The sequence below is a fragment of the Microcaecilia unicolor genome, chromosome 3, assembly GCF_901765095.1.
Source record: "Microcaecilia unicolor chromosome 3, aMicUni1.1, whole genome shotgun sequence".
NCBI lineage: Eukaryota > Metazoa > Chordata > Amphibia > Gymnophiona > Siphonopidae > Microcaecilia > Microcaecilia unicolor.
This window is the reverse complement of record NC_044033.1, coordinates 532,330,743-532,350,467: the sequence shown is the minus strand read 5'-3', so window position 1 is coordinate 532,350,467 and position 19,725 is coordinate 532,330,743. Positions and strand designations below refer to the sequence as shown.

The 19,725-nt window shown below is 47.0% G+C and overlaps 1 protein-coding gene across 1 annotated transcript in view; it reads left to right on the top strand.

Annotated features, from left to right (window-relative positions):
- Nucleotides 1-19,725, top strand: part of LAMA4 (laminin subunit alpha 4) — a 225,100-nt gene that overhangs the window by 83,012 nt on the left and 122,363 nt on the right. Inside the window, exons 12-18 of the mRNA XM_030199221.1 lie at nucleotides 2,525-2,689; nucleotides 2,853-3,049; nucleotides 4,114-4,230; nucleotides 10,405-10,553; nucleotides 10,797-10,938; nucleotides 12,710-12,806; nucleotides 14,727-14,843. Coding sequence (XP_030055081.1) covers nucleotides 2,525-2,689; nucleotides 2,853-3,049; nucleotides 4,114-4,230; nucleotides 10,405-10,553; nucleotides 10,797-10,938; nucleotides 12,710-12,806; nucleotides 14,727-14,843 — 984 coding nt within the window. The remainder of the gene's footprint in view (nucleotides 1-2,524; nucleotides 2,690-2,852; nucleotides 3,050-4,113; nucleotides 4,231-10,404; nucleotides 10,554-10,796; nucleotides 10,939-12,709; nucleotides 12,807-14,726; nucleotides 14,844-19,725) is intronic.

The following is a 19,725-nucleotide window of genomic DNA, read 5'->3' as shown; positions in this document are numbered from 1 at the left end:
CTACAAATAATTAAAAGAAACTAGTAACATATACAAAGCAGTGGATAAACCCATCTTGCAAGATAAAAGAGCTTTAAATGTTTTCTAAACTGAAGATAATGAGTCGAAGACCTGAAAAGCAAAAGACGCTGATTCCATAAGTGAGATAACTGATATCGAATAGACAGTGTTTAATTGATTTAAGTTCTTAAGCATTAGAAATCTTGGTTGAAAAAAGATTACGAATTTGTATGTAGTAACATAGTAACATAGTAGATGACGGCAGAAAAAGACCTGCATGGTCCGTCCAGTCTGCCCAAGACAAACTCATATGTGTATACCTTACCTTGAATTTGTACCTGTCCTTTTCAGGGCACAGACCGTATAAGTCTGCCCAGCAGTATTTCCCGCCTCCCAACCACCAGTCTTGCCTCCCATCACCGGCTCTGGTACAGACCGTATAAGTCTGCCCTCCCCTATCCTCGCCTCCCAACCACCACCCCCTCTTCCCCCCAACTGGTCCGCCACAGGGGGGACCCTTGTAACAAGGATACTAGATTCAGAATATAATCAGGAATTTCCCTAATGAGAATTTTAAAGGTGGTAATATCTAATTTAAACTGAATTCTCTCTGCAACAGGTAACCAATGAAATGTGGAGTAATAAGATTGAAGTGACTGAAATCGAGATAATCCAAAAATCAATCTAACAGCAGAATTCTGAACCATCTGTAAACAGCGGATAAGTGATTGATTTAGAACAAATAGCTAACGTAAAATTGCAATAATCCAGTTTAGGAAGAATTAAAGACTGAACCAAAATCCTGTAAACCTCTAAGTTGAAATATTTTCTAAAAATCCTGAACTTTCTCAGCATTACGAAAGAGTTTCTGATGGTAAACCCAAGTATGACACTGTATAGACAATAAATGGTCCACATCCACCCCCAGAATTTTTGAATGAAGATCCACCATCTAGGGATACAGACTCAGTGGTGTAGGAAGGGGGGGGGGGGGTCCGCCCCGGGTGCACGCGCTGGGGGGGTGTCGGCACCGCTGGTTACCTGCTCTTTCTGCCCCGGAACAGAGAAAGCAGGGAACCAACGGAGCCAACGCAGCTCCCAGAGACGACGTGCACTCGGCGGGGCGGAGCACCAGCGGTAAAGATGCACTTCGGGGGGAAGGGGGTTGCGTGCTCCAAGGGGGGGGTGTGCAGCGGCGACCCGCCCCGGGTGTCAGCTGGCCTCGCTACGCCGCTGTACAGACTCACCATATCTTGGATCTGATTTAGACCCAGCCATAAAAACTTACGGCCCTGTTTACTAAGGTGTGCTAGCGTTTTAACTACGTGCTAAAAATTAGCCCGTGCTAACCGTGTAGATGCTCATAGGAATATTATAGAAACATGACGGCAGATAAGGCCAAATGGCCCATCCAGTCTGCCCATCCTCTGCAACTCTTCATTTTCTTAAGGGATCCCACATGCTTGTCCCATGCTTTCTTAAACTCTGACACAGTCCTCATCTCCACAACCTCCACCGGGAGGCCATTCCACGCTTCCACCACCCTTTCCATAAATGAATACTTTCTTAGATTCCTCCTATGCTATTTCCTCTTAACTTCATCGTATGCCGCCTCATTCCAGAATTTTCCTTCATTTGAAAAAGGCTCTCTTCCTGTACATTAATGCCCCTGAGATATTTAAACGCCTCTATCATATCTCCTCTCTCCCTCTTCTCTTCCAGCGTATACATGTTGAGGTTCATAAGCCTGTCCCTATATGTTTTATGTCCAAGACCGTTTACCAGTTTTGTAGCTGCACTCTGGACTGTAGGTATGGTCTCCACTCTAAAGCGCACTAAAAATGCTAGCATTCCTCTAGCATGGCTTAGTAGACAAGGCCCCTGGTTTTGTTCTTGTGTAATTTGAGCCTATGAAATGCAATCCAAGTTCTTATGTGAGAGAGCTTACCAGACCACAGCAGGGCCACCGAGAGGGGGGGACAGGGGAGGACAAAAGTCCCCGGGCCCGGGCCTCCGGAGGGGGCCCGGCGCCACCGCAGTCAGGCCCGCCTGCCGTCGCTCCCGAACTAACTAATCTTAAAAGCCTCCTTCCTTTCCTTTCACCACCTTCACAGCAAGCAGCAGCAGGGCAGGCCACTCCTTCCTTGCATGTCCCGCCCTCGCCTGACGTAACATCCACGAGGGCGGGGCACGGAAGGAAGAAGGAGAGGTCTGCCCTGCTGCTGCTTGCCGCGAAGGTGGTGAAAGGAAAGGAAGGAGGCGTTTAAGGTTAGTTCAGGGCCCGGCGACCTCGGGTGGGGGGGCCCGGCGGCGACGATGACCTCGGGTGGGGGGGCCGGGGGGGCCTTGTCCCGGGCCTGGCTCTGGCTCTCGGCGGCCCTGGACCACAGTGTCACCCATCTGTGAGGACTTGCTTCCTGCTGGCTCTCAGCTTGCATCTCTCATCACTGGGCTACTCTTACTGTAACATCAGCTAGTCCAGCTGTCTGGCTTTACTGAAAGGTCTGGGGTTTTTTGTCCTCAGAGACCATGGACAAGTTACAGTACTATGAGAGCTTAGAAGAGGTGATCCCTGGAGATGTTCTTCCCAAGTTGTCTGAGGCTCAGCAGATCCTAAGAAAAATGAGAGTACTTGAGCTCAGCTATCAGGAGAAGCTTGCAGAGGAAGAGGCTGGAAAAGCCAAAGAGTGTAAGTAATACCCATGTTACTGCTTGATTTCCTCGTACACTCCTAACACCGCTCCTTATCTCACCATATGTGGGAGCGTGAAGCTGCAAATGCCAATGTCTTTCTCTTTTTCTATCTTCCTGTGTGCCGTCCTGGACCTCACATTTTCCCGTTCCTTTTCCAGTGTTACTTCGTGTGCTGGATGATTGGCAGTTGGTGCAGAACGAGACTCTGGCTTTCTTCCCGCTGATTCAGGAGGACTTCGAAGAGCTGAGTGCCAAGCTGAAGGATCTGAAGGATGCCCTGCACCAGGCAGTGGCTCATATTGAAGAAACAAAGGAGATCAATCTGGAAAATGCAGACAGACTGCAGGAGAAAGAGGTACATTGAGGGTTTGGATGTAGAACAGGGTTTCAGTTTAGAGTTTAGATTTAATTACTGTCCTTTCCCAAATCCAAGCTCAAGACAATCTTTCATCCAGATGCATATGTTATTTCCCTGTTCACGTGCAATAAAGGGTTAAGTGACTTGCCCAAGGTGGTTAAGGAGCATCAGTGGGGAGCAGTGATTGGAATGGAACTGCTCAGAGCCACTGGAGCTCGACAATACACACACTTGGAGCTTGTTGGGCTTGACTTGTATCATCCAGCCAGGAACTCCACACTCTTCAGTCTCCCAGCAAAAATTCAGCCAATCTTCAGTCTCCCAGCAAAGATTCAGCCAATCATATCCTGGAGTACCAAGGAAGTTCCCCATAGTTCCAATTCTGAGCCTGTGGGTGATGTGTCCAAGGAGACTTCCCTATTCACTGTCCTGATCACCATGGAAATTCCCTGTCCTGGTCTTGGCCTCTTTCTTCGTCCTTCATATAATTCGTTCAGTCTGTTCACTTTTTTTGTTACCGACCATCAATGCACTGCTGCTCAGTCTGGTTATCAACCATCTTGACTACTGTAACTTCCTTTATAGTTACCTCTTTCTGCTCAAATCCAATATAAATTATGCATTTTGGTCTTCAAATCACGTCTTCCCTCAGCACCAGACTATCTAGCTCGTCTTTTCATACCCTATGCACCTTGTAGGCCCTTCTGTTCCTCTGGTTACCCCCTCCCTCTGTTGTCCGTCTTGACATGACTCACTCCACGGCCATCAGTTATGCCAGACCCTGGCTTTGAAATACACTTCCCACTCCCCTCCGCTCCAAATCCTCCTAAGCAAAGTTTAAAGCAACTTTAAAGACCCATCTGTTTATAACAGTTTATGGTTAAAATTAATAGTACTGTATATTTTAGCCCGGGGGGGGGGGGGGGGGGGGTTCTCTTTGCTATGGTGGTTAATTGTAATTTGCTTTTATTGTAAACCGCTGGATGCCATTTTGGCCCTTTGAGGTATATCAAATCTTTGTAATTAAATTAATTAATAAATATATAAATTTTTTCATGCAGATTCAACAAGAAATGTTGATAGAAGAGATGGAAACTCTTAATGAGACTCTGCAAATGGCCCAAGTCATATTGATGGACTCACAGCTGGTTACAGATGAAATAAATGATGTGATCAAGGTAGGGGGTACTTTCAAATTGTACTGCAGGGTTGCATTTGGCATCAGATAATACATGCACAGCACACTAACCACTTTACTCCATATAGAAAGCTTCAGGCTGGTATAGTGAATTCTTCAGGGATGGGCAGAAGGACTTGTCAGTTTCATAAGTACATAAGTATTGCCACACTGGGACAGACCAAAGGGAAGGGAAAGGGGACTTGATATACTGCCTTTCTGAGTGTTTTTGCAACTACATTCAAAGTGGTTTACATATATTCAGGTACTTATTTTGTACCAGGGGCAATGGAGGGTTAAGTGACTTGCCCAGAGTCACAAGGAGCTGCAGTGGGAATCAAACTCAGTTCCCCAGGATCAAAGTCCACTGCACTAACCACTAGGCTACTCCTCCACTCCAAAGGTCCATCAAGCCCAGTATCCTGTTTCCAACAGTGGCCAATCCAGGTCACAAATACCTGTCAAGATCTCAAAAAAGAACAAAACATTTTATGCTGCTTATCCCAGAAATAAGCAGTGGATTTTCCCCAAGTCCATTTTAATAATGGTCTATGGACTTTCCTTTAGGAAGCCGTCTTAAATGTCATATGTTCAGTTCAGAGCAGGATTTGTGTAAGGATCCTTTCAAGACTCTCACTAGCCCAGTATGCTCCTAGTATCAGGACCAAATCATTGTGCTACCGCATCTCCAGCAATGCCAGAGACTCCCCGGAGTGTGTGTGTGTGTGGTGGATTTGCTGAAAGAAGTTGTGTGGGGAGGAGACTCAGCTTTTGGACCTAGTTAGTTATGGCCAATGTGAAGTCTCCTTTGAATCTTGAGTTACTTTTCTTTGTTTGTGCCTCATGAAAGACCAGGGGCGTAGCCAGACAACAGATTTTGGGTGGGCATAGGGAAGAACTGGGTGGGCACCAATTGTTCTCCCCCTCCCCCAACCATCACCCAAAAAATATCTCAGCTGGTAGGAAAATGCTTCTTTCCACCTTGGCAGTCTGCAGCAGGCATGCGCTGAAAACTGAGCATGTGCAGGTGCCGGTATCATGGAGAGTAGCATTTTCGTTACCATCAGGAGGAAGTCTTCAGCTGGCCAAGCTTGGGATCCCACCAGTTACCACTAAACGTGTGCTACTGTTGGGTGGGCCTGAGCCCTAAATGGGTGGGCCCCAGCCCACCCAGGCCCACCTGTGGCTACGCTACTGTGAAAGACTCCAAAGGAAACTGGAGAGTCATGGAATTGGAGGCAGTGTATTATTATGGATTAAGAGCTGGTTAAAAGATAGGAAGCAGAGAGTAGGGTTGAATGGTCATTATTCTCGATGGAGAAGGGTAGTTAGTGGGGTCCCTCAGGGGTCTGTACTGGGACCGCTGCTTTTTAACATATTTATAAATGACCTTGAGATGGGAGTAACTAGTGAGGTAATTAAATTTGCAGATGACACTAAGTTATCCAGGGTCGTCTCGTTGCGGGTGGAGTGTGAAAGATTACAAGAGGACCTCGTGAGACTGGGGGATTGGGTGTCCAAATGGCAGATGAAGTTCAACATTGACAAGTGCAAAGTGATGCACGTGGGAAGGAGGAACCCGAATTATGGCTATGTCATGCAAGGTTCCACTTTAGGAGTTATGGACTGAGAAAGGGATCTGGGAGTCATCGTGGATAGAACGTTGAAATCTTCCGCTCAATGTGCTGCGGCGGCCAAGAAGGTGAACAGAATGTTGAGTATTATTAGAAAAGGGATGGAAAACAAGCATGAGGATGTTATAATGCCGTTATATCGCTCCATGGTGCGACCGCACCTGGAGTATTGTGTTCAGTTCTGGTCACCTCATCTCAAAAAAGATATAAAGGAATTGGAGAAGGTGCAGAGAAGGGCGACGAAAATGATAAAAGGTTAAGAAGGCTAGGACTCTTTAGCCTGGAGAAAAGGCGGCTGAGGGGTGATATGATAGAGGTTTACAAAATTATTAGTGGGGTAGAGCGGACAGATGTGAAGCGTTTGTTTACACTTTCTAACAATAATAGAACTAGGGGACACAAGATGAAATTAGAATGTGGTAGATTTAAAACAAATTGGAGAAAGTTTTTCTTTACTCAGCGCGTGGTTAGACTCTGGAACTCATTGCCGGAGAAGGTAGTGACGGCAGCTGGCCTTGCTGAGTTTAAAGGGGGTCTGGACAGATTCCTGAAGGAAAAGTCCATTGATCGTTATTAAATTTTGGGGTTTTGCCAGATTCTTGGGGCCTGGATTGGCCACTGTCGGAGACGGAGTGCTGGGCTTGATGGACCTTTGGTCTTTTCCAAGTGTGGCAGTGCTTATGTACTTATGTTTGAAGGCGTTTGACAAAGTACACAACAGCCAAATTCAATCCCAAAAGGTCTTAAAAAGGCATACAATACTTGAAAGCATGAGAATTACCCTCAGAAACCAAGGTATTAACCAAGGTCTGACCAACAAGACCCGTTATCTATATAAGATTTTGATGTCCGTGGTCTGATCTCTTTCATTGGGTAAGAAAATTAATCTCACATGCTTACAATCAGAATTTTCTCATAATGCAAACATTTTCACTGAGAATCAAAATATTTCCAAAAGCACAGCTATAGCATAAAATAACTTAGCTTTCCTTAGCTGGCTTAATCACCCCTCATTCCAACTGCTTAATTGTGTTCAATGGGGCCCATATCGTTTCACCCGCTTCTGGGCTTCATCAGGAACAACCCAGTTTAAACAAACGTATGCAGGGGCATTCATCTCGCTGTCGAGAATCCACTAGGAACCACCAGCAATCCTAGTGAACTCCTTCAAGTGTTATTAAGGCCACTGCCTATCCCTGAGGTTACGTAGAATGGAATGTTGTTACCTTTTTGGGACTGTACCTGGTACTTGTGACCTGAAGTAGCCACTTTCAGGAACAGGACACTGGGCTGACCCAGGAGGGCAATTCTTATGTTCTTATCCCCAAAGGGCCAGAGGGTGTAAAGAAAGCATGCTGCAGAGCAGGCCAGCTGTGGAGTAACTTTTACACTTCTGAGAAATCACGGGAAAAGTATTATAGCCTTAACTGAATGTCAGGGTCCACCCCAGACCCCAGTAACCTTGAGGGGCAGACCTGACAGGCCATGATGGTCTCTCTCTGCCATTATTTACTATGTAAAACTGTCACATCAGTAAAGTTATTGAAATGTCTTGTTTGGTGCTGTCCTCACTAGGGGGTCGCCTATACCTGGATTAGACACATTAACACGCACAGAATCCCTGCAGATTTGAAGCTTGTTGTACCTGGTGCCCATTGGGAGAGATGGTCATATAAATAGTTTGTTATAAATAAATGCTTGAGACAAACTGCACGGGTTTTAACAAATTACAATCATCTACTATAATAAAAAGCACCTCCAATGTTCTGAAGCTGACTCCGTGGTTGTGAAGGGTTTGTAGGGTTTGTGCTGCCTGTAACGCTGTATCCATCTCCTGTCCTGATGTTAGTGTGCTTCCTGGTTCATCACAAGCAGCACTGACTAACCACACAATAGCAGCACGAGGCACACCAATGGACTCAAAGAATAGCGCAACCCACCTGCCCGGACACAGATTCATACACAGAACTTAACCGAAGCAGAAAGACAACTGGCCTCAAGACTGCCGGTACCACCGAGTAACCCCCCCTCAGAGACACATGCGACACCCCCCCCCCCCCCCCCCGGCTCCGCAGCCAACATCCAAAACCTCAACACTGCTGCTACCGGTGCCGGCGAAAATCACCTCAGATAACTTACGCTGCACCCCCACCCTCGATCCGCACCCAACGTCACCAGCATCAACAATGCCGGTACTGCTGCCGCTGCCACCTGTCACATCTCTGGTCATGACCACCCTCAGACTTACCTTATTTCTGGGGGTCAGCATCTACAGTATGCTAGCTTCTGTCTGTTTCTGTGTTAGTCTTGTCTCTGTCTCTGTGTGCTAATTGCTTCACTAGACCTCACCTGTGTGGGCTATGCCTCTCTGAGGAGCCAGCATCTAAGATGGCTCCCGCTTGTTTTGTGCCAGCTTCCAAGATGGCTCCTGCCTGTTCTTCCTATGTGTTCCAAGCCTCTCCTTGGTGTGAGTGTGTTCCCTGTTCCTGTCCTGCAGTAGGTGACATCATCAGTGAGAGCCTTCATAAGGAAGTGCGGTGCTTGCATTCAGGGCCTTTGCATAGTAAGTAAGAGTATTATGCCAAAAGGTCGTGAGGTTAGTGAGAGCACTGTTGCGCTGCTTCTTAGCCTTTCTCTGGGGCTCTTGCCCATCTGCTTGTGTCTGTGGACTGCTAGTCCTTCTGTGTGGGCTTTTGCCCTTCTGCTTTGTGCCTGTGGACTGCTAGTCCTTCTGTGTGGGCTTTTGCCCTTCTGTTTTGTGTTTGTGGACTGCTAGTTCTTCCTTTGCCTTGCTCTGCGTTTGGAGTCTGAAGCTTCAGCCATTTTCTCTCTGTCTGTGTTTGGAGCTGCTGAAGCTTCAGCCCTGACTCTGTTATCCCTGGTTTATCCCTCTGCCTGCTGCCTGCCCAAAGACTCTGTTAGCTCCTGGTTTATTCCTCTGTCTGCTGCCTGCCCAAAGACTCTGTTTGCTCCTGGTTTATTCTATTGTCTGCTGCCTGCCCAAAGACTGTTAGTTCCTGGTTTATTCTATTGTCTGCTGCCTGCCCAAAGACTCTGTTTGCTCCTGGTTTATTCTATTGTCTGCTGCCTGCCCAAAGACTCTGCTAGTTCCTGGTTGCTTCTTCAGTCTGCTTGCCAAGCTTACTTGTATATCCCGAGTCCTGTTTCTGCCAAGCTTGCTGGTATATCCCAAGTCCTGTTTCTGCCAAGCTTGCTTGTATACCCTGAGTCCTGTTTCTGCCTAGCTTGCTTGTATTTCCTGAGTCCTGCTTCTGTCTAGCTAGTGTGTATATCCTGAGTGTATATCCTGAATCCTGTCTCTGCCTAGCCTTTGTGTACGTCTTGTTCCCTTGGTCTGTCTTGTGTTTCTGGCTTAGTGGCTGTGTGCAGCTTTCAGTCCGAGTCTAGTATTTAGCCTAGCTTCCTTCGTGTATCCCAGCCCCAGGGTGGGTCCTCTGGATCTTCAGTTCCTGCCTTATACTGCAAGTCCTGCCAGACACCCACACTCTGGAGCTCAACTCCGGAGGAACGGTGGTCAAGCGCAGGTGAAGTTGTTCTTGTTCTGCCTGTTCTAGTTGCCTGCCTCAGTACTACTCCAGTCCAGAGTTCCAGTCCTGCTCTTCTGTGTATCCAGTTCCAGGGTGGTCACGTATTCCGGTTCTGCCTCGAGGACCTGACACCACCTCCCTCACAACTCCCCTCCCAGACACACGACACACCCTCCCAGCTCGCCAGCAACGCTCCCCCCCCCCCCAAACACACAAACGCTGTATCAGAAAGACACACCAAAATGCAACAGCATGGTCTGAAGGATACATCAGCCTCGCAACGGAAAAAAAAACACAGCCACACCGTCCCAGTTTGCCAACCAAGGCCCCCCCTCTACCCCCCAATAAGGGAGGAGGGGGAGTCAGGATGGGAGGAGGAGGGGGTGGGGTGAGAGGGAGGGGGAAGGAGGAGGGAGGGAGAAGAAGGGGAGGGGGTGATGGGGAGGAGGAGGGGGTGAGGGGGAGGAGGAGGAGTGGGGGGGAGGGGGGAACAGGAGGGGGGAGGGGGCCCTGGAACCTTGCTAGCACCCGTTTCCTTTCTGTTCAAAACAGGCCTCTTTTACTAGTTAACAAATAAAGGCCTGAAAGCTCAAAGAGCACATGCTGACACACTCAGTCCCAAGTTATTATCATTGGCCTTCTAATTTTTGCCCCCCCCCCCCAAAAAAAAAAATGGAGAAAAAGCAGCCAAAACTCATGCAGTCTGAATCAACCGGGAAAAAGAAACCCAAAACGCTGGTGATCACTTAATACAAGCAGTGCATTATAATTCCACAGTCACTTAGCTTTAGAAGAAGGGAAGAGACTTCAAATCGCCACCACGCGTCAAATCCTCGCAGGAACTTGAACAAGCCAAATGCTGCGGCTTCTCTTCACCATCCTGGCCGGCACCAGCTGCTCCTTAACCACTACGAGGGCCACTTGTTTCACACAGATGCTGCGTCAGGAGGCGGAAGCTTTACTCACATCTCTCTGCTCCTTTCTCTTGTTCAGAATGCGTCGGACTTTTACGCAGACATCGATGGGGCAAAGAAGTTGCTGCAGGAGAACAAGGTGAACATGTCGCAGTACGATGAGAAGCTGCTCCAACAAGCTGTAGAGCACGCCCAGACGCTGCAGAGACAGGTGGAGAAGCTGCAAAGGTATAGAGTCCTGGGTTCAAATCCCAGCACGGCTGACTTAACCCTTCATTCTTATCAGAGCTCATGCGCATGGCTTATAGTGGAAGTTCTCTGAGGGGTGGGAAGCAAGAGGCCACAAGGTAGGGCTCCTCAGCTGGTAATACCCGAATGCTATATTTTGTCCTGTGACGTGAGGCCTGAATATGCAACTAAAGTCTACAGACTGTGAATCTGGAATTGTGTTCCTTTGTCCCCTGCAAACAGAATCCTGAGGAGTATGGACACTAATGGCCTTGTAGCCAAGGCATTAAATGCCTCCAATGTGTACGAAAACATCGCAAGCTTTGTGGAGGAGGCAAACGAGACAGCAGAAATGGCCCTGAGCACCGCACACCGAGTTAGCGATGTGAGTAGACGGCTCCTTTCTCTCTGCTTTTGTTCCTCATCTGATTATTACTGGCTCCTCTGATGAGAAAGAGGGTTACAGGTATGTCAGCTGACTAGCTCTATGTCAGAAGGTACGGGTTGAGTCAATCTGCGTGTTACTCCGTGAGATGAATGGACTTTTTTAGTTCTGATTTCTCTAAAACTAGGCCTACATCTCCATACATGCAGTTTGTTTTCAACCAGGCCTTCGTAAGCCTTGTCAGGTTGAAATAAGCAAAGTGGCAATCCTAATGGCATTACTTAGCACTGTCCATGAGTTTAGTGTCCTCGAATACACAAGAGGGTGGGCTTAGAATGTTAGGATCGAAATCCCATACCCTGATTGGCTAACTGCTTTCGAAAACAAAAAGCCACTGGACAGGAAATTCCCATTGCCCTTCGGAAACATAGGTTCTCCTCTATCATCTATTTACTCTTGGATCTGATTCTCAGAGGCATTCAACTGCTCTGTGACTATGGGGAAAATGTTTCAGAAACCAGACCTGACAATTATAATGATTTTTAGATGACCTCTGAGTCAAACACTTCCTGTTTGTTTTAACGTCTTGGGTGAGCTGGAACAACCCTGCTGTCCCTCCAGGACATTGAGGTACGGTTACCATATGTCTGGATTTACCCGGACATGTCCTCTTTTTGAGGGCATGTCCGGGCAACTGGACGGGTTTTGCCAATTTGCCCGTTTGTCCGGATAGCCTCCCCTCCCCTTACTTACTAGTGCCCTGGTGGTCTAGTGACCTCTTCCGCCTTCTGGACAGGAAGAAGCCCCCTCTTTCCTGCCCGGAGTGCTGCCCTGCATGCAGCACTCCGGCCAGGAAAGAGGGGACTCTTTCTTGCCCCGAAGAGGTCACTAGACCACCAGGGCAGTAGTAAGGTAAGGGGGGGGGGGCGACGGGGAGAGGGGCAACGGGGTATGTGACAGAAGGGAGGGGAAATGTGACAGGGGGCGGAGCGAGGGTGTGAAAGGGGGCGGGGTGGGGTGGGGGCGGGGCATGTTTCCTCCTTTTTGGGGGACAAAATATGGTAACCCTACATTGAGGACTTGCAGTTCCAGCTCCTTTAAGACAAGCAGAATGCAATGGGACTAGCTCATGTGGTCTCTGTCTCTTGAGTTAAGAACACTCCGCTTTGCCTCAAGCCCTCAACTCTCTAAAGAGCTCATATTGACTCTGAAATACCCATCACACAGCACAGAGAAGGGTCCAAAGTGCAGAACAAAGTCCAAATAGCAAAAGAATGCACCAAGAGCCTTCAAAAACAGGACAGAGTTCCTTTAATCACATAACTTGGACAACAGTCTTCCAAAAATGACTCGACTCACTGACTCAAGCATAAAGGGACTGCCTTTTACTCTACTACATGTGGAAAGGAGCAAGTTTCACTACTGCACATTTAGATACTACAACTCTTATAACCCCTGACGCAGGCACTGTGCACGGAAACACGGCCTGTGTCGGGTCGTTTTTGGAAGATCGTTGCCCCAAGTCATGCGATTAAAGGAACTCTGTCCCGGTTTTGAAGGCTCTTGGTGCTTTCTTTTGCTATTTGGACTTTGTTCTGAAATACTCATCGCCATGATGCAGAGTAACCCTAGAAAAGCCAGAGATTGCAGAAATGTGTTTTCTCTCCCTCATATTGTGCAGCTTCGTTGCATGGCACATCTCTGACACACACAAAGCAATGCGATACATTTGTTATTACTATTGCTAATATTTTCTTATATGAACGTCTAGGCTGTAGAAGGAATCAACACTCAGATTGATTATCACAGAGAAAGAAGTGACCAGCTCCTGGAAGAAGCCATAGAGCTAGAAAACACCCTCAATGGCAGTGAGTGTCCAAGTATTCGTTCATTGGAGTATTTATAACCAGTTTCATTTTACAGGTGCCGGGTCTGTCCTTATTGGCTTCACAGTCTGGGGCAACAGATGGTTAGGTAACTTGCCCAGGGTCAGACGGAGCTGCAGAGGGAATTGAACCTGGGTCCCCAGGATCTCAACCCACTGCTGACCATCAAGCAACAGCGGAAACCGAACCCAGGTCCACAACCCGCTACACTAAGCATTAGGCCACTCCTCCCTCTATCCCCTGGGGTATCTTTTTCCCTAGTATGATGTTTTGTGTATCCCCTGGTGTCTCTTTCCCTGATGCGGTATCTCCAAATGGGTTTATTTGGTCCATATTCTGACAGTTCACTCATAAGCCGGGTTATGTTGGCTTTGATCTCAATCTCACGTGTAGGGCTAGTGTTCATCTCAGCCCCTGCGTTGTTCCAAACAGCTCTGCCTCCTGGAGGTCATATGGTATAACATGTACAGGCAACACATTAAGGTGCAGTTGAAAACTCTTTTTTTAATCCCACTTCTGGCAGAATTAGAAATGTTTCTCTGTGTTTTTGACCTTTGATTACATTTTTGGGTCTTTCGTGATTTTCTTTTTCTTCACACTTATTATAAAACAAGTCAAAAAGTGCTGACTCCTCTGTTAGACATTTTCCTTTTACCATACAATCTCTGTATGGAAATGAGAGAAAATCCCTACTTCATAGCAGGGCCGCGAGAGACTGGGCCGGGCCCGGGGCAAGGCCGCTCCCCTGTCCTACCTAACAGGCTATAGGGCTCAAACTCCTTCTCAGCAATCCCCCAGCTATGGCTGACCAGGTTTGGAGGTTTCCCTCAGCAACAGCTGGTAGGGTATGTGAGTCTTCCCTCTACGCCCCACATTGCCTCTCCAACTCTCCCTTGGTCAGAAGGATTTTTTTCTTCCTGATCTAGGCCACACCCTCCTGCCTGGGCTTCTGTGGTATGGGTCTGTTAAGGTGGTCTGGGGAGGACGTGCCTTAAGAGGAACTAGGGTCTGCTTAGGTACTTCTTCACAGGGTTCTTTCTTTATTCATTTATTTATATTCCACTTAAACACTAGGCGGGTCACAATAAAACATCCATAAAAATGTTACACATACACAACAGCAAAATTCGACATAAATGTTCCTTCAAACTTGCTCCTTCTGCACTTCTTTCTGGAAGGACATGGTGGGCTGGTTCCCTGTTTCAGCTTTAGGTTAAGCCTTCTTGTTTCTCCTTAGATCACATCTCCTATCGGGTGAATCTGGATCAATTTGGCAACCCTATGTCATCCCAATTCTGAAGTTGCTGCTCTGACTTTGAAGGTCCTGGGCCTGGTTTTTAGGTTATTGAACCAAATGGAGCCTCACCTAAAGTTCTTGAGTTCTCTCAGCACAAATTGTTGAGTGTGTGTGAACTTTCAGCCACCAGTTGGAAAATGTTTGAATTTTTTTGGGAGGGGAGAGGGGGCACCAGTACTTTGTAATATTTGATCTCTGAAGGTCAGGCTGGAATCCAGACCTAAATAGTAGCAAGATTCCATGCTGCTTAACCCCGGGGATAAGCTGTGGCTTTCTCCAGGTCTTCCTTCATAAGGGGTCTTTTTATAAAGGCGCGCTAACAGATTTAGCATGCGCAAATGAACAAGTGTTAGCGTGCCTTAGTAAAAGGATCCCTAGGTGTTTAGGATTAGGGTAGGATTCTTGATATGTGATCCCACTCATCTCACGTAGAAGAGCATGGTGGCATCTAAGAGCAGATGTGGTGGAAATGAAGGGGACAGTATTTGTGGGATTGTGTAAGTAAGAGATCCTGGTATGCAGTGATGCATCTGGACCAGGAATGGGGTGCTCATCTGGCTCATATCATTTACCTGTTTTGCTGTTCCCTTCCTCCTCTCATCTAGGTGAAGATCTGGGTGTCACTGGGACCAGACAGTGGCTCTCCTCGATTCTTCTCAGGAAGAATTCTCTACAGAATCAACTGAAGAGCGCCACCAACAAGCTGAAAACAATCGACCAAGGTAGGCAACAATAGACTAAGGAAACATACTGTATGTTTACTCGTGAAGATGCCCTGTGAGGCAATAACTTTCAAGACAGGTATCATTTGGGGAGCTGTACATTTCTTTTTCTTTTTTTAGAGATGAGGTGGGGCTTCTTTCTCTATATGTCTTATTGAATAGCCAACACTACTTATCTTCTGCCATAAGTTTGGTTTAAGAATATAAGATGTGCTATATTAGGTCAGACTAAATGTCCACCGAGCCCAGCATCCTGTCTTCCACAGTGGCCAATCCAGTAAGTACTCAGTAGAATCCCAAAGAGGAATTCCATTCCTTATTGCTTTTCTCTGGGGATAAACTAGATGTTTGACCACAGGCTCCATTAGCAATTTCCGCAGCTTCACTGTGAACTGGGTGAAAAATAAGAACACTGTTTGAATGTGACATCTGACTGGTTAGCCTCAAACCACTTTCCTCCCTGTTTACTAAATCGTGCGGTAATGCCGACACCGCCCATTCACTTTGAATGCGCGGTGTCGGTATTGCCGTGCAGCTTAGTAAACAGGGGGGCTGGTGCTTAACTCTACTAAGACTGAAGCTCTTTGGATCTCAGATCAATCTTTTTCTACTCCCTTAGTTTCAACTAGAGGTAACACAAGAATTTTCTTCGTCACTGAGTGGAGGAGTGGCCTAGTGGTTAGGGTGGTGGACTTTGGTCCTGGGGAACTGAGTTGGATTCCCACTTCAGGCACAGGCAGCTCCTTGTGACTCTGGGCAAGTCACTTAACCCTCCATTGCCCCAGGTACAAATAAGTACCTGTATACAATATGTAAGCTGCATTGAGCCTGCCATGAGTGGGAAAGCACGGGGTACAAATGTAACAAAAAAAAATATCTAGACATAATTCTAGACTAACATCTTGGCTTACTGAAAAAGTGCTTTTGGGCGCTAAGATTGTTCCATTGTGTACATAGCTATCTGGATGAATCTTCTCAACCGACATTATTATACGCTTTAATAGCATTGTGTCTTGATTATTGTAACATCATTTATGCTGGACTTCCATGGTATCTTATCAAATGTCTTCGGTCAGTAGAAAACACAGCAAAACATACTTTGACACACTAAAAGATATGATCCTGTCTCACCCTTATTGAATATAAGATTCTTACAATTGCTCATAATACACTGATTCTGCTTGATTACATTTCATAGGACATTTTGCTCTCTACATGACGGAAAATTATTTATTTATTGACAGCATTAATAGCCCACATTTTCCCACCACGGGCAGGCCCAATGTGGATTACATCAGTCTGAAAAGGCATACATCAATCCGGCCCAAACAATCAAGTACATGGAAGTAGGAGAGATCAGTGAGTAATTACAGAGAAGGGGAAGGGGTAATAGAGTTGAGGATGTCGTTAAGACAGTTACAGTTCAGTAGTTATGGATGCAATAGCGGGACTTTTGCGTAAGCTATTCCAAATAAGGTGGTCTTGAGGGTTTTTCTGAAGATCGGGAGTAGGTTTTACAGATTTAGGTAATCCATTTCACAAATTAGCACCAACATAGGAAAAGGTGGATGCGTAAGTGACTTTATACTTGAGGCCAGAACAGGTAGGGTAATGGAGAGTTAAGTACCAACGAGATGATCTGTGAGAGTTCCTAGGTGGTAGGTTGATAAGGTTATCCATATAATCTGGAGCTTCACTGTAGAGGATTTTATGCACCAAGGTGCAAACTTTAAAAGTTATCCGGTCTTTGACGGGAAGCCAGTGCAGGTTCTCACATAGTGGTCTTGAACTTTCGAACCATAGATCAGTCTAGCAGCTGTATCCTGGTCAGTTTGTAATTTGTTTTGAAGCATTTCTTTGCACCCTGCATAGATTCCATTGCAACAATCAAGGTGGCTTAATACTAGTGTTTGAACTAGATTGCGAAATACATCTCTAGGGAAATAAGGCTTTATACGTTTCAGTTTCCAAAGAGCGAAGAATGCTTTCTTGGTGGTAGAGTTTGTTTGTTGCTGCAGCGCTAAGTTTCTTTCTACAATTACTCCTAGGATTTTTAGTGTCTCAGAGATTGGTAAGGCCAATTACATTTACCTTCTCCTGATTTCGCCCTTATCACTACACATAGAACCCTCTTTCCCAAAATTTAAGGCAGCTTTAAAAACATGTCTTTTTCATAAGGCCTATCATGGATGTGGAGTCCCGAGCACAGGCTCCGCGTACATCCCCTTCTCTGACTGTACTATATGAAATGGCTTCCTTTCCCTTTTCTCTTGATTTTTAATTTGTTCTTGTAATTCAGTTGTTATGCTTTACAGGAAAAGTGGTATTTAAAATAAAATAAACCATAAATCATTAACATGAGAAATAGCCACACTAGGTCAAACCAAATGTCCATCTAGTTCAGCATCCAGTTTCCAACAGTGGCCAACCCAAGTCGTCGGTAACTTGCAGGATCCCAAAATGGAAGGGGGTGGATTCTCTTTCAGGGAGGAGGGAGGATCAGAGGCAGGGGGATACCCTGAGGCTCTTTTGAGAGGGGATAGCCACGCCCTTCGGAGGGTCAGGTGAGAGAGACGAGTACAGGAGTAGAGGCCACTTCTGGGAAATTATCTGATATTTTGTGCTACTGTGTGGATCTCTAACCAGGCATTTTATGCAGTCTGATCTTCACGCGCACTGAAATCGCCGGCATCCACGTAACCGTTGGCTCCTTCCTGACTCCGCTCACGTAACGCCCCGGTTTCAGGTCGCCTGGTTAGTGCAGGTATTCAGCAGCGCTACCCAATTTAAGTGGCGCTGAATGTCAATGGATGACCAGTTCAGCACTTTGAATATTGACCCCATACTTGTAGGACTGGAGAAGCTGCTTTTTCCTAAAATACCGAGGCCGTTCCTGGAAAAAAAAACAGACATTCTCGGATTGCCAGGAAAGCAGAGCTGCTGTTCTGGTATCCAGTTTTGCAGTATTTGTGCCTGCAGAGAACGAACTGTGGAGTTGCACTTTCCGTGAAAAGATGGAAATATTAATAAATCCTATAGTAAATATCAAAACAAAATCAATTCCCAAAACACAATAATGAGAAGCAATAATGTATCGCTACATTAAGATGGAGAAATAAAGGAAGGAAAAAGCCTCTGAGAGCTCAAGGTCCAAGAGAACCTTCAGAATTGGAACATTTCATCATAGGCATAAAAAAACCATCTCTATACCTTAGTCATCTGCGAAATTCAAAGTCCAAAGTCCAGTATCAAACAGTGCAAGTAATAGCTGACAAGTTTAACTCATGCACTTATCCTGAATATTGAAAGACTAATGGAACCCAGCCCGTTTCCTCAACAATGAAACAGGCCCTAGAAAGGCTCTCTTGTAAGCGATTTCTTGTCTGTCCCCTGCCCTCCCCTCCCCTCCATGTCCAGCGATTCTCCTCTTCCCTGCCCTGCCCTCCCATCCATGTCCATTGATTCTGCTCTGCCCTGCCCTCCCCTCGATGTGCCGCGATTCTCTCTTCCTTTGTACCTCTGGCTGGCCTGGTTGGCTTCCCTTCCGTTGGTAACATCCTGACGTCAGCTCGCCTCCAGCGTTCCCTTCCCTCTCACTGTTCCGCCCTCTGACATAACCGACTTGATTTGCTCTATGATGCTTCCTATCTGGTTTTTCTTCATTAAGCTTTGTTGGGCTGTTTTGTTTACGTAGCCCAATGTTTCTCAACACTCCTGTTCAGTTTTGTTTTTTCCACTATTTGGGATTCTGCCATGTTCTTGGGACTTGGATTGGCCACTGTTGGAAACACTGGGCTAGATGGACCATTGGTCTGACCCAGTATGATTAGGTTCTTATAACTTATATGGTCCATGGAAAGAAGCATCTCTGTATGAGAGGGGGTAGTTGTGGTGCACAGCAATTCATCACACTGATAGGACCTAACAGCCTCCAAGTGCCAAAAGGCAAACATCCTTCCTTGCGTTGCTAGTTTTTAGCAAGGCAATATGCCTGTTCTGCTGTCCCACGCTGGGAGGGGTATACAGAACGCTGCCCCTCACATAGCCTGAGCCACCTTAAGCTCACTGATCCTGAGCCGGGAGGGGTAGCAGAACCAGGAAGTATAAAAGACAGGACCAGATTGAGGTTAAGGAGGCACAGGGAAGGAAGAATGGAAGCTCCAGCTTACGCCACTACAGATTATGTCTAGGGTTACCATATGCCCGGATTTACCCGGACATGTCCTCTTTTTGAGGACATGTCCGGGCAACCGGGTGGGTTTTGCCAATCTGCCCGTTTGTCCAGAAATCCAGACAAACAGGCAGATTGCTAGCCTCCCCTCCCTTTAGTTACTACTGCCCTGGTGGTCTAGTGACCTCTTCCGCCTTCGGGGCAGGAAAGAGCCCCCTCTTTCCTGCCCGGAGCGCTGCCCTGCATGCATCCTTCCTGTTGGTGATCTCGCCACTGATTCAAAATGGCCGCCGAGAGTTGAAGTGACCTCGCAAGACTTCAACTCTCGGCGGCCATTTTGAATCGGCGTCGAGATCACCAACAGGAAGGATGCATACAGTAACAGGGCAGCACTCCAGGCAAGAAAGAGGGGGCTCTTTCCTTCCCTGAAGAGGTCACTAGACCACCAGGGCAGTAGTAAGGGGAAGGGGTGACGGGGAGGGGGGGGTGACGGGGTCTGTGACAGGGGGGAGGGGAAAATGTGACAGGGGGGCAGAGCGAGGGCGTGAAAGGGGGCGGGGTGGTGGGGGCGGGGCATGTGCCCTCCTTTTTGGGGGACAAAATATGGTAACCCTAATTATGTCTAATTATCATGACCTGGCTGAGGAAAGCCACTTTTGTTTCCTGATTTGAGACTAGCAAGCCTTGCTCTGAGGTCTGGCTGGAGCCACA